At 44.5% G+C, this 13,785-nt stretch overlaps 1 protein-coding gene across 1 annotated transcript; it reads right to left on the reverse strand.

The window, feature by feature from the left end:
- Positions 1-4,734: 4,734 nt before the first annotated feature.
- On the reverse strand, positions 4,735-13,205 carry ST8SIA3 (ST8 alpha-N-acetyl-neuraminide alpha-2,8-sialyltransferase 3). The gene is made up of 5 exons (XM_032882425.1): positions 13,164-13,205; positions 12,364-12,896; positions 10,853-10,975; positions 7,858-8,415; positions 4,735-5,321 (listed from the first exon to the last, which is right to left on the reverse strand). The coding sequence occupies exons 2-5, from the start codon at positions 12,540-12,542 to the stop codon at positions 5,039-5,041; spliced, it is 1,143 nt and encodes a 380-aa protein (XP_032738316.1). The 5' UTR covers positions 12,543-12,896; positions 13,164-13,205; the 3' UTR covers positions 4,735-5,038.
- Between the last annotated feature and the right edge of the window lie 580 nt (positions 13,206-13,785).

The following is a 13,785-nucleotide window of genomic DNA, read 5'->3' on the forward strand; positions in this document are numbered from 1 at the left end:
GTAATACAATAATGACATTCTAAAATGTTTCCCATTTCCAATGTTATGTCTATGTGGCAAAGCAATCAGAGCGAGAGAGGCGTACTTAGTCATTTTGGTCCTTGGTGTCAATTCAACCGTGGCCTTGATTAATTGGGCCACAGAGCCCAGATAGGTTAGGCAGGTGGCCCAGGGGCTTTAAGTCTCTGGCACCTGTGATGCTCCATCTGGGTTTTTCAGCCACATACACACAGTCCCAACAATCTTCGTAAGCAAAAGGACAGTGCTGCATATTCAGGGAGAAGGAGAGGCTGAACAGATACTTTTGCCTGGCCCATTTAAACAATCAGAGGAAAAGGACTTAAGGATCCAGGTTTATACAGAAGATTGCTTGGTCTGTTATTTTGCACGTGAAGACTCCGCTCAACGTCACTCACTGTTATTTGCACATCTTCTTAGCATATTGAACTAACGCAATAGTGCAAAATCTGCTTTTGAAATTACAATGTGGAAAGCATTGACAGAATGTATTCCTGATCTTAACGGACCCGCGCTGAAAATAAGACACATGGAACGATGCAACAAGTGAACTGTTTGGCGGTGTTTTCCAGCTTAAATAAGCTGAATAAAAATTTTAAAAAGAACTACATGACTATTCTCATTATTCAGCTTCAAATTATGCATCCATATTGCTAAGACAAGGTTTGATACGGTGAACACTGAATTACTGGATAAGATTCCAGCCGTCAAATATGAACCGTTAATAACTAAATTGTGATTTACCAGAATCATGATCGACCAAGGGGGTTTTCTCTCATTTCAGGCGAGAACGTAGGTGATTACCGGTGGGCTGTCGTATGCCTAGGCGACAAATAAATACTGCTTTACACTGACAAATAAATACTTTTTTTCCAGGGTGGGAAGAAGAGAATACATTTTCCTCCTTTACAGTCTGACTTATTTTCTGTACCATGAGGACCCCAGACTATCATACATTCTTTTTGGGCCCACCTTCATTTAATACTAATATGGAGGAGATGAGGAGTCACACTTTTTCTACTGATAGTCTGTGCAATCTTGGGAAAATCACTTATTTCCTATTTCTCCATATCTCGTTGGTAGCATCAAAGATTAGGACTAGGGAAGCTGAAAGGCTCCTTGACTTCCCGTATCTTATGGTTCTACAATTCCATCTCTGCTTCCTCCAGCCTCAGGTTAAGCTTTCTTTGCGTCTGAGAGTTCCTAATAACTACTGCTTAGCCCAAAGTCAGAAAAAAAGCTCTTCCCTTCTCTAACTTTCCCACCAAATTAGGTTAGTCATGGCACTAACATTTGTGGATAACTAGAGGCCTGGGCACAAGGAGGCCGAGGAACCTCTCCCCTTGCACGTCCTGGCTGGCAGCCCCATGGTCACATGCCTGACATCAAGGTCACAGGCAAATGGTACAGCAGTCACAGTCAGCACTGCTAGGCACACAATACTACTAAACACACAGCACTTTTCAATGGTCAAGGACACTTGAGACGTGGAAGCAAAGGCAGAGGAACTGTAACTGTTTTAATCATCGAATATGGGGAAGATATCTGGGTGTGGGAGGAATTCTTGGTATCTCATTTTAGCTCTCTATCCCCTGGTTTAAATGTCTGCACATGACTCTCAGAACAACCAATGAAATATGGTTGAGGGACTGGCATTAAGCTGGTCACGAAATGTGGGCTTTTTTCTCTCCACAACTGACGTGGTCATTTGTGTTGGTATCGTACATACATGGCCTTGAGGGTTCTATGGTGAAATTTATTGTAATAGCTGAGGGTGAATTCTGCTGTGAGGATCCCAAGCAAAAGGATGCACTTAGCCTAGAACAAATAAAGCAAGGGCAATACACAAGCCAGCGGTCTGTATCTTGGTTGAATCGGGTGGAGGGACTTAATAGTCCTGTCTGCCCGTTTCACTGCTCTTAACCACACAGCCCCAGAGTTCTGGTTACTTATACCACCGCCTTTTGAATCAGGACTCATGGGACCTGCCAACTCTTTTGGTGGCGACAGTGGTTATATAGGTTTGATCTTTGAAACAGTTTTTAAAAACAAGAAGAGAGGGCGTATGATCAGCTAGAGGCTGAGTTTCTCTGTGCTGGAATTATAGGTCAAGGGTACAACAAACAAAAGGAAGAACAGTAGAAGCTACCATATATTGAGCGCCTACTACGTGCTGAGAACTGGGGTAGACGCTTTACCTATACTCGGGGTCTAATGTTTGCAACAGGAAGGATATAGGCTGTGCAGAAAGAATTGATAAAGTATGAGAATTGTGGTTAACCACTATGGCATGACCTGAGGCTTTCTTCAGAGATCTTTGAAGAAAAGGGAAGGGTGGTCTTTTGGATCAGTTCCAGAAAGTCATGCCTGGAAACAGGATAAGCCTGATCTCTAAGCCCTCTGGTTCTGGGAAACCAGCCTGTTTCCTCAGTATTCTGAGTTCTTGTAAAAGCGACAGATGAAATGATGTTGGAAGATGGAAAAGTCCTCTCACTCTGACGTTAAGACGGAGCCAAGAGCAGTGTGAGATGTTAAACATCTTCCTGAACTTGAAAAGACAGAAAAAGCCCAAAACCAAAAAAACAAACAAACAAAAAACCAAACCAAACCAAAACAACAACAACAACAACAACAACAACAACAAAAACAAAAAAACTGCAAACCAAAAATGGCATTATGATGAGGTCTACTTTAAAAGTACAATAAGCTGTTTTTAGGGATTCTGGTCTTTTTGCTCCTTCAATCTGCCTGGTTCAATGTGTCTACATATTTATATTTAGGGAAATCTAATGTGCACATTGGGAGTAAAACTCTAGAGTCAGGATCTGGACCATGTAACACTGGCATTTATATCACTTAGCTGTAACCAAATGAACTAAGTGCTTAGGAAGAGCCAACTAAACACTCTGTCAGTTATCAATCTTGCAGTGATCCTAACAGAGCACAGCACGGGCTCTGGAGTACTGTCCTCTTCACAGTGACAGGGAACAAGCATGGCGGGGTTTTGATGCCCATCCAGTGATACCAGTGAATTTAAAAATGTTTTTTACTGTCTCCTCTTCCAGTTTTTTCAGGTATTGAGCTGTGTTAATGTTTCCCATTTTGAAACATCCAGTCCTCTTTTTCCTGCTATTTGGATTGCTATTCATACAACATTTTAAGGTGTGTCCCGACTGGTAACACATTCGAACCTGTACAGTTTTTCTTTCACTAGTTACCATCTGGACCAATGGAAGCTGCTCTGATGAGCTTTCTGAAAAACATGAGAACAAGACAGCTGCCCTTTTGGACCAGGAGGCAGATGAGCCTAAGAATGATGTCTTTTCTTACTGTATGCGGTTTAACTTTGGGGATGATGATACCTTCCCAAAGAGGGACAGTGAGCTGATGACAGAACTATAGCAATTATTTCAAACAGCATTTGTAACATTACAAGCAATCTAGAATGAGATTTCTGAAAAAGAACAAGCTCCCCCACCCAGATGTATTACAAATGTGCTTGACTGGCATTTGGAAAGAAGAAAGAAACTCTTATTAAAATTTAACATCAACTTGGCCAGACTTTGGGCTGAACTGGAACAACAAAGTGCTGCTCAGTGAAAAGCCAGGGATGGGAGTGATGTGATTTCTACTTCTGAGGCGGATATAATAAAAGAAGAAAATGGCCAACTAATTCCTTCATGCCAGGGCTAGATAGCTCAAATTCCAAGGGTTATTTTGGATCAAATCCTCTTATTACCCAATGGTTTTTCCTTATGAAATGCTTAATTTTTAGATATATAGATTTAGACATACAGATTCCAGTGGGAAAAGGGAGTGGCCACAGTCTACAAGTGTCTTGCAGAGAACAACTGGTTCTGAGAGGTGTTGGTGGACACAAGGATGCTGAGCGTGACCTCACCTCAGCCTGTTCACATGGGACCTGTCCTGGTCAACTTCGAATCTTCTATTCTGTTCTAGCCCTCCTGCATTTCAAAGACTCTGAAAGGGCACCAGGCTTACAAGGCTTTAGGGTACACGGGGATTCCATAACAACTTCTCAGCGTTCTTCCTTTTCCTCTATGTGTTCCAGGCTCTTAAGCTGACTCATTGCCTCTATGTTCTGAGAGAATTCCCGGCCCGGTGCTTGGGCTGAGACTGTGGGAGGCACCAGACTCAGGCTGGAATGTGCTTGCAGATGTGGCAATAGAATGATTTGCCGTAACGGCACTAATGTCAAGAGACGCAATGCCACCCACGACATGAATTTTCTTTATGATAGGGAAGGATGCACTGCTTTCTATGCCACTCACCACGGAGGGACCGCTCTGTGGTGGAATGACTGCGCAGGCCAGTGAGAACTTCATAAGAGGCATATTTATCAAAGTCATCCTAAGGGGATCCATCATGATTTCGTCAGTCAGTCATGAAATATCAAAGTTACCCAGAGCTTTGAACACATCCAACAAGTACAGATGCAACACATACAGGCAAAGCTAATTTAATAGGATTCCTAGCAAATTATTAAACTCCACAGTGGTGGGGCAGGTGGAGGGTTGTAGGGAAAGAGATGGAGAACAACAGTGAGAAAGAGAGAGAGTGAGAGATGAGCTATGCAAACGATTCTTTTGTTTGTTTCCATTTTGAAGAGTTTGATCCCACCCAGGCAAAGCTGAAATCCTGTCCAAACTATGAGGCCCATATCTCAAAGCTGTGGGAACTACAGTTCTCATCCTCATAAAAAACGGGAGGCCATTTATTATCAAAATACAAACACGAAAATACTTCAGACCGTTTCATTAGCAGCATAGTTCCAAATGCAACATTCCCTTTATCAATCAAGTTTAAATCAAGTGGCTTCAACTCATTTGTCTTGCCAAGACCCTTAAAAGAGCAGTGCAAAAGGAGGGAGAGACGACATCTTTCCTTTTCAATGGCAGACAATCTTTATAAGGAAATCTCTAGGGTTCTATTCTGAAGACTATTCCATTTGATTTGGGGCACTTTTTAAATGGCCATTTGGCACTTTCTGTTCCGAGTCTTAGGCACAATGTGACAGAGTTAGCTTGGTGAGCCCCTCCCCATGCATTCGGTACAGCAGCTGGAACTCAGCAGGCAGCTGGTGGGACTCCTGCCACTTGGTGGTAAATTTGGTTCCTTTTTTGTCATAGTAATGGTATGGAAGATCTTCCCTTGTGTTGGGGTCAAATCCAAAAGGCCAAAATCCATACAAGTGGATCTCTTCACATATTGCTGATGCCAGGGTGTACATAAGAATGCCTGTGCTCAGCCGTTTGGGTGACAAATGTTTGTTTTTCCAGTACCTGTGGAATAATAAGTACATGTGGTTTCAGAGGCCAGTGTTGGTTCCACTCCGAGAAGGTCACTGTGACTGGGCTGGGAGGTGGATTTGTATATGGAACTTAAATAGTCCTTGCCTTTTTCTCCTCCCCCAGAAATAGTACCAACCTTGAGTCTGTCTTTTAGACCACAGAACAACTCGGGGCAGGACTGGCTATATAACTCGTGAGACCCAGGGCAAACCACTGAGAATTTCAAGAGGGCGGTAGCTGAGCATTAAACCAGGCCCCGGAGCCTCCTGAGCACAAGCTTCTGTGTGACCATATAGGCCGTTCATGTTCCATGCCAGCCCTTTCCCGTGGCTGTCCTCAGGAGCGGTGGCTCTGCCTCAGTGGTGACAGCTCAGAAGGCCAGCGCTGAGAATGACTCCGCTTCTCATACACAAAGGGCCCTTGGAAGTGGGGAGGAGGTTGTTTAATCTAAGGGCACCTCCTGTGTCACTTTCTTCCCCAAATCTAGAGACTAAATCCTTCTTCTTTGGTCTAGAAAGAGTGTGGGGACTTATTTTTCTGTACCTTCTTATAAAAAGTCATGTTCCCTGTTCTGTTGTTGTCTAGCTAGATGGTCCTGAGCCCTCCTTTAGCATGGCAGGGCCCAAGAAAAGTACTTGAACCCTTTCTGAATTAAAAAAAAAAAACGCTAAATTATGGCTATTTTCCCTTCCATATTTAGACAGTAGTTTGAAGCTTCCTGCCTATACCACCACATATTTGAGACCGCAGGGAGTGTGTGTGTGTGTGTATATCATTGACTATGCAGCAAAATGAAACTATTCATGAGTCAGGTTTCTATGGACTGTATTTCCTTCGAGTTTTCATTGAACCAATGTGTTTGGTTCAAGCCTGAGTGGCTGTGAAGCATTACAGCTACCTCCACAGCCTTTTGGGAAAGCTGGGGACAGGGTAGGCCACACCAGGCCCATTTCCTGAAGTTTCTAAGCATGTGTAGTTCCTTCTTTACTACTGAAAAGCTTCACACACAGATCATTCCCCATTCCAGTTGAAATTTAGAAGTTTAGTCTCAATCTTCTTACCTAAGGAGTGAGAATGACTTCTGATGATTCTTTTGGAATGGCTGAACTTAACTACAGCAAGAGGGGAGCAAAACAAGGAGGTCAAAAGACCACAGGAGGACAGGTTAACAGGAAGCCTGGCTTCAAATTCTGTTTTTGCCCATTTGGGGCAGTGACCTGTTGTAAATAACTCCTTTTCTTTGTATCTCAGTTAACTCATCTTTAAACTTAGGAGTTGGGCTATATTACCTCTCAAAAAGATGACCATACATCCCAGGAAGTTAGGATAGCCCCAAATTATGTTTGTTATCCTGCTGTAATTATTAATAGCACCTTCTTTCTCTCAAAGACAAAATTCCAGTTTGTGCTGCACATTATGGTCCTAACCCTACCTGTTAGATACATACCACTTTATTAGATGATGATTCGTCCTTCTGTGAGAGGTCAACTAAACAGATCTTATGTTTGGGAGGTCTTAGAGGACTACAGGATGGGGACAAAAGTCTTTGAATTCCCTGGCTGCCAGTCCCCCCAGAACCCACTCTAACTTGTAGGATGATCTGGACAGTATGTTAGGACATGGAGGCTACTTACACAGGGGATATTAGGATTGAGGTAGTTTCCCCAGATGGCTTAAAGGAAAATGAGTCTTACAATTAATTTTACTTTATAAAATGCCCTGGATTAGTGGCTCCCAATTCTGACTATATATTAGAATCATCTGGGGAGTTATTAAGAAAAACGGGTACCTGGGCCCTTCCCCTCCTACCTCCAGATAAATTAGATTAGAATCCCTTGAACTAGAGCCCAGGCAACAGTATTTTTTTTTTTTTAAGTTCTCCAGGTGATTCTAGGGTACAACCAGAGTTAAGACTCATCAGAAGAGATGAAAATATTGTCTTTCTGGTCAATCTCTCTATCAAATTATAAGGGATAACAACAAGCTCATAAAATACCCTTCACATGTTTTGGCACTGAAATCCCAAATGATAAAGGCCGATTATACAATTTATGATCTACCTAGGTGGTTTTCTAATCTTGGATATCGACAAAACTCCCAAATATCAAATAAAAAGAGACATTTTAAGTCAATTGGTTTTTTTTTTTTTTTTAGAAAACTGCTTGGTTTGCCTAATTTCGCTGTTGACATTATGGGGACCTAGCCATCCTTTTGAAGAAAATTCTTGATTTTTGGGGATTTCTATGACTACCTGTTAGGCTTACCACCAAGGGGGGAGACAGGGAATAGAGAGGGGAGGCTGATGAAACACCAATCCCCCCATTTGGCACTCTGTTACCAGCTGGGGGTAGAAGATTGCACTTCTTACCTAGAATGATTCATTCTTTCTTTACAAAAACGTAAGAGTTTGCCCTAAAGTGCTAAGCTAACCACAAGTAACTAATCGGATACCTCCCACCCCCAAGAGATTACAGTATTCATTTGCCATCTGGTGGGGTAAGACTTAAAGGCAATAAAATATACACACCTGTTGACATGTTGCATTATATTTCCAGGCCAAGCCAATTGGACCTTTAACTGACCTCTGTGTTCAACAAAAAAGTCAACTAATGTCCTGGTAACAGTTGCTGAAGTATGGAAGAAAAATGCAGGGATCCAAAGAATGGCCCCATCGAGCTTTTTTAAACTGAGGAAAAAGTTGTTACGGTCCTGAATGGTCAAAAGATTGTTGTAATATTTTTCCAGAATGCTGGGGTTGAAGGTGGTAAGGTTGGTTTTCCTTCCAACATCTCTTTGGAAAGCCTCCGTAGGGGCGAAATTGCAACGGAAAACAAAATCTGACTTATCTATTTCTTGTCCACACCGGCTCCCTGTCAGGATCCCACTATTTCCAACCACAGCACAAATATTAAAATGCTTATTCACAATGGGTGACACGTCTGGAAGCAGTGATCGGAAGTTATTGCTAATAGAGAAAACATATTTATGGCTGGAATAATCATAGTGCATCAGTTGTCCGATCCGAACACTATTCTTGGTCAAAGAAAAATTTTTTATTACATCGACATGCTGAAGAATTTCTTGCCTAAAATGAAAAGAAATTCATTAAATGCATCCCATTCAAAAGAATTGATTTTGCATCTTATGTCTTATGCTGCCATTTCATTCAGACAAGAATCGTAAGTACATTGTATCCAAGAAAGATTATACATTCATAGTAATTGTGGTTGTTAGGGGAAGGACTGCTTCAGAATGTACAGACGTGCTAATTTCTCAGTCAAGTTCTGGATATAATCCTTCAATCCTTGTAAATGTTCTAACTCACAGTTTTAGATGCCATTCTGTGGTTTTCTGTCCTACATGAAAAGTGTATTTGATCGGGGGGGTGGAGGGTATAGGCCGAACTGTGTCAGAAAATACAGGGAGACAATTTACACAGGCTCCAAAGAGCTCACATTAACGTACAAACATTAGTGACTTAGAGTTTGTAACTAGGGACTACTTGTTTGCTATTGGACTGCAGTGTTCGAGGAATATCAGATATCACTGGTGTCCAAATAAGAGCCAAATAGATATGAGTCACTATAGTACTAACTATTATTACAATATGGAAGTGGTAGTATCAGTGAGTGTAGCTGAATATTTAATGGAAGAAAGATGATAATCTCATTACGGTCCTTTGAATAATGAAACAAGAACAGTTTCCTACTTGATTATATAGAAACACAATTTAGTTGGAGTAACTTAATCCTTAGAAAAAAAAGGCCACGGTAAACCCTGAAAATGTGTGCATAGAGGATATGCATAGAGGATAAACAAGGCAAGGGTGATACTCAGCACTAGTTTCAGGTTGCTTTCATGTTGAGCTTTAGGTAAAATTAAGCATTTCCTCTTAGTTTCAGCTATTTAAAATATTTAAGAGACCAGTAACATGTTACTTTGCTACTAATTCTACAAAATCTCACTGTGAACTTCCAGTGGGTTTTTTTTTTCCTAAAAAATAGCAGGATTGAAACTAAATGTGTGTATCATCACTTAACCTGGAATTTAATTTTAAAAAATTACATGTTTGTCAAAGTATAAAGCCACATAAGCTGAAAGCTTTAATCTAAAACTTCCAAAGTTACCTATGTTGTCTTTACAAACTATTCTTTGCCTACTATAAAAGTAAAGTAAATCTAAAAGGATACTGGGAAAAGTAAAGCCTTCCTAATAAGTGGATTGAAAGGAAGGAGGTTTTGAGAAGGAAATATCGTTCTGACTGGTCATTTGGGTCACATGGCCTAGTGTAAGAAGAAAATTTTTATTCAGTTAGGAAGATGTTTTAAGGGAAAGTAAAATGTGTACTATCATTAAAGTTTTCAGGGTTGTCTATAAAATTAATATTGGACTAAAACCCCAATATTTTAAAAGAAAGCCACTTCTTTGGTTTTCATATTAATCATTGCCATGGAGTAATTTCTAATTAAACAGTTCTAAAAATTTTAATACTAATCACATGGCTATATCAGCTTTCTAGTAAACCATATTTTCATGACACCTTAGATATCTAGTGACTTTGTTTCAATTCTGTCATTAGCTTAAAATAAAAACAAGTGTGGTAACTATAAATGCTAAGACCAAACACAACCCTATAAATGAGTGGTAAAATGAGTATCTGTAAAATAAGTATTCACACCCCTAATGAATACACTAGATGGCTCACATTCCATTTAGCAGCATAATAATCCCACCAAGAAGGAAGACCAGAAATCACTCAGGATAATAAATTTGAATAAATCGCATCCTTCTTCCCCACCTCTCTCTCTCTCTCTCTCTCTCTCTCACACACACACACACACACACCCCACAACATACATACACGTAAACTCCCTCATGTATAAATGAGGCTGTTACAAGACAACCTATAAAAATTATGTTAGGTAGCTTTTACAATATGTTAAAGCCTGTAAAGCTTTAATGAAAACAAACAGGGAAACCAAAACAAAACCGAACTTCGATACCTGCATATATTTGGGCCAAGATTTTCACTAGTAATTGATAGGGACGGATTATAGTATTTGCTGTGTATTTCAGGGTGAGGCAATTCTATTTTATTTCATTTTTAATTTTTTTTTCTCAGAAGGAGACTGAAATGTATTGTTGGGTGGTCTTGAGGCAATTAACTTTTTAATTTATTTTTAATTAATTTACTTTTTTTAGTAGATGGCTTTGGCAGTATTACCCGTGCATGTTAACTATAAATTATTGTGTTCAATTAAGGCCAGGTTAGGGGGGATATTGGAAATATCTTTTTCTCCTACATTCAACTGGTCTTCTTGGTGTTTTCTTTTTATGAGGGGACACTACATACATAATAAAGGGTTACCAACCTGCCTTTGTGCAGTCAGGCCAAGAAGACAATGCAAATAACACCTCAGGGTGGGGGATAGATTTTTGTTGTTTTGGATCATTTTGTTTTGTTTTGTTTTTTGAACTCCAGAATTCAAAAACACCTTTCGGATCGTTTCCCCCTATCCTACCTTTGATGTAAAAACGCTGTCCGATTAAATGTCCACTTAGAAGGTTTCTCTTGGAGTTCGTGGGTCAGAGAATTCGTAATGGGCACAAATGACGGATCTAGAAACTTCAGCGCAAATTGTGACCTGGAGAGGAGCATGAGTACACAGACAAACGTGCTGGCCTTAGCTGGGGGAAGCAACGTAGCCATTAAAGCCCAGGCGGCTGGGGGCTGGAGGGGGACACCTGGTACACGCACTGGTTCCATCCCGCCTGAGGCTCTCTCATTTGGTCCACTCTCCGCTCCCACACACACCCAGGGGGGAAAGAAAACTAGGGAAATCCGCCTCCATTGTCCATCCCTCCGGGTGCGGGAGAGACCATAAAATGGCCGTCTCGCGGAGAGCAGGGGCGGGAGCCCGGCGCACTGCTGGAGAATGATGCGCCCTGAGGACTAGGGAGTCAGCACCGCGGACAGCGGCCGCGCCTCCGCGGTCCGACCCGCGACGCCCTGGCTGTCCTGGCGAATTGATTTTTGGAGAAAGGGCAGAGGAAACCGGAGACCCAAGGGAAGACTGGGGAGGGCTCCTGCCTTAACCTCTTACTTCCCGAGCCCAGTCTGACTTCACTCCTTGTCCCCTGGCTGGGGACCCCTGGAGGCCACGGGCCAGCTCCACTCTTCAGCCCAAGTGGGGCTTCTCTAGGTTCCGCACCTCTGGCCCGCTTGGACCACAGGTTGCAGATAGTACACCTGCCCCTCAAGAGGTCCTCCTGGGAGAGCTCCTAAGGGTCACTGGTAGAGGCAGCGGTTCTCGATGAGTTGCGCCAAGCTGAGCCGTGCGCTTTCCCAGTCCAGCCCCTTGCCCGGAGGTGAGCTGGACTAGGGGCGAGGGTAGGCGGCCCTTAGGAGGCTCGCTTCCCGCAGAGGGCGGAGGAATTGCAGAAATCCCGGAAAGGGGGGGTGGGGAGGGCGGGAAGCGGCGGTGGCAGCAGGGGGAAAGGATCGAGGTAAAATACCCCAGGGGCTTCAGGAGAATAGACCCGCGCATCATTTGATGGGGTGGGGCGTGGGGGAGAGGAGTGAGGACAGCGCAAGGGGAATCCAGCGCCTGCGCCATTAAATCGGCCCTGGACCGCCCGGAGTCCGGCCGCGGAGTCCGCGGACGCTGCACGGGGTAGGCGCTCACCTCACGCACGTCCATCTCCGGGTTCAGCGCCCCCTCCCACCCGCCCCCCACATCGCCTCTCTCTCCATCATCATTCTCCTTAAACCCTTCCCCATTTCTGAAATGGGGGAGGGGATGACGAGGAAGAATACGAGAAATGCAATCACATCAATTAGGACAACGGCTTTTAGGGGCTTTGGGTTAAAAAAAAAATAAAGGAGAGGGGGAAGGGAGAATCAGAGAGAGGAGTGGAAGGACCACGCAATTATCTTGCCCAAAGTGTCTGGGAGAAGCCAAAACACCCCTTCTTACCCACCACCCCCATAAGCCAGATACCCGAGGGCGCTCAAATAGAGGCCCGCACTCACCGGAATCCCGCGTGGAACATGTACATTCGGGGCGCCCCTGGGTTGGCGTACTTGGGAGTGGTGAAGATGTTCTCCTTTTTCAGGGACACGTAGCTGATGAGCGATAAAATCAGCAGGGCGACGCTGAGCATGACCAGTCCCAGCACACTGGCGACCCGGGCCATTTTGCAATTTCTCATCCCGGGCTGGGCTGGGATCAGGGGAAGCAGGGAAATCGGTCCATTGAGCGGCCAGCAGCTCGCTGGCGTGTCAGTGTGTGTGAGTGTGTGTGTGTTCGCGCGCGCGTGTCAGCGTGTGTGGCGGGGGAGGGGGACCGGGCAGGGGAGCCGCGGAGGCCCAGGGGGGATGATGGGGAAGGGCAGGAGCCCTAGAGAGAAGCCGACCCCCAAGGCAGGGCAGAGCCGGGCCAGGAGGCTGGGCAGGAAGATGGAGGGTCTGCGCGGCGGCGTGGCGAACGAGCGCGCTGTGCGTCCCCGGCAGCCTGCTCAGGCTCCCCCGCGCGTTTCCAGCGAGGCTGCCATCTCCTCCGCCGCCTGTAAGATAAATGTGATTGGAATAATGTTACAGTTCGATCTAAGCACAGGATTTAATTAATGAACTCTAATCTCCCAAATAAGCGGGGGGAGGGCCAGAGATGGAGGAGGGAAGAGGGGTGGCAGAGGGAGGGGAGTCGAGGCTGGAAGGCTGCAGCCCACGTCCACGGGCTCCCCGGGCGAGGGTTCGCGCGAGGAGGTGCCCGGGGCGAGACAGAAGCCCAAACTTGGCTCAACGGACCGTTCATTACTTTATAAATACATTACAGGATAGGGTGATCAACCACTGGGCTTGCTCACGGAGATTCTACACCAGCTGCGTGCTTCTCCTAGAGGCAGAGAGAGTGGTTTTAGGAAGACAGACCTTTAAAAGCTTCTCTCCTCACCACTGAGGCACCGCCCTGGGCCCCACGGGGTAGCACGTGCCCCAGCAAGCCAGCACCCCAGCCAAGAAGCCCTAACAGCTCCTGGGCCAGCCTGCCTTGTCAGCCCTTAAAACCTCTCCAGAATTTTCCAGACTCTCTCCCCTATCCACTTAGAATACTCACCACATACAGTGTTTCTCACTAAAGGGTGGGTAGTGCCTAGCACAGTTGTGAGGTAAGCTGTGAGTGTGGAGGGCCTGGCTTCTCCTTCCCTGTCCTTGTCCCAGCTCATAGCAAGTTGTTAGGTGGGCAGTGGCCCTGAGTGGACCAGGCCTGGAGCAATTCTCCCTGATTTCACTGTACACTGGCCACTTTCCTGACCTGTTCCTGGGACCAGAACTTGGGGATGGGCCACCTAACTTAGCCCTGTGTGGCCCAGAAGCTGAAGGCATTACAAACTTTATAAATGCACAGAACTCTCTTTTGAAGGAGCCGGAGAGCCAGGCTGCCTCTGAGGGTGGATG

The sequence above is a fragment of the Lontra canadensis genome, unplaced genomic scaffold, assembly GCF_010015895.1.
Source record: "Lontra canadensis isolate GAN:19392208 unplaced genomic scaffold, GSC_riverotter_1.0 scaffold82, whole genome shotgun sequence".
NCBI classification, from domain to species: Eukaryota; Metazoa; Chordata; class Mammalia; order Carnivora; family Mustelidae; genus Lontra; species Lontra canadensis.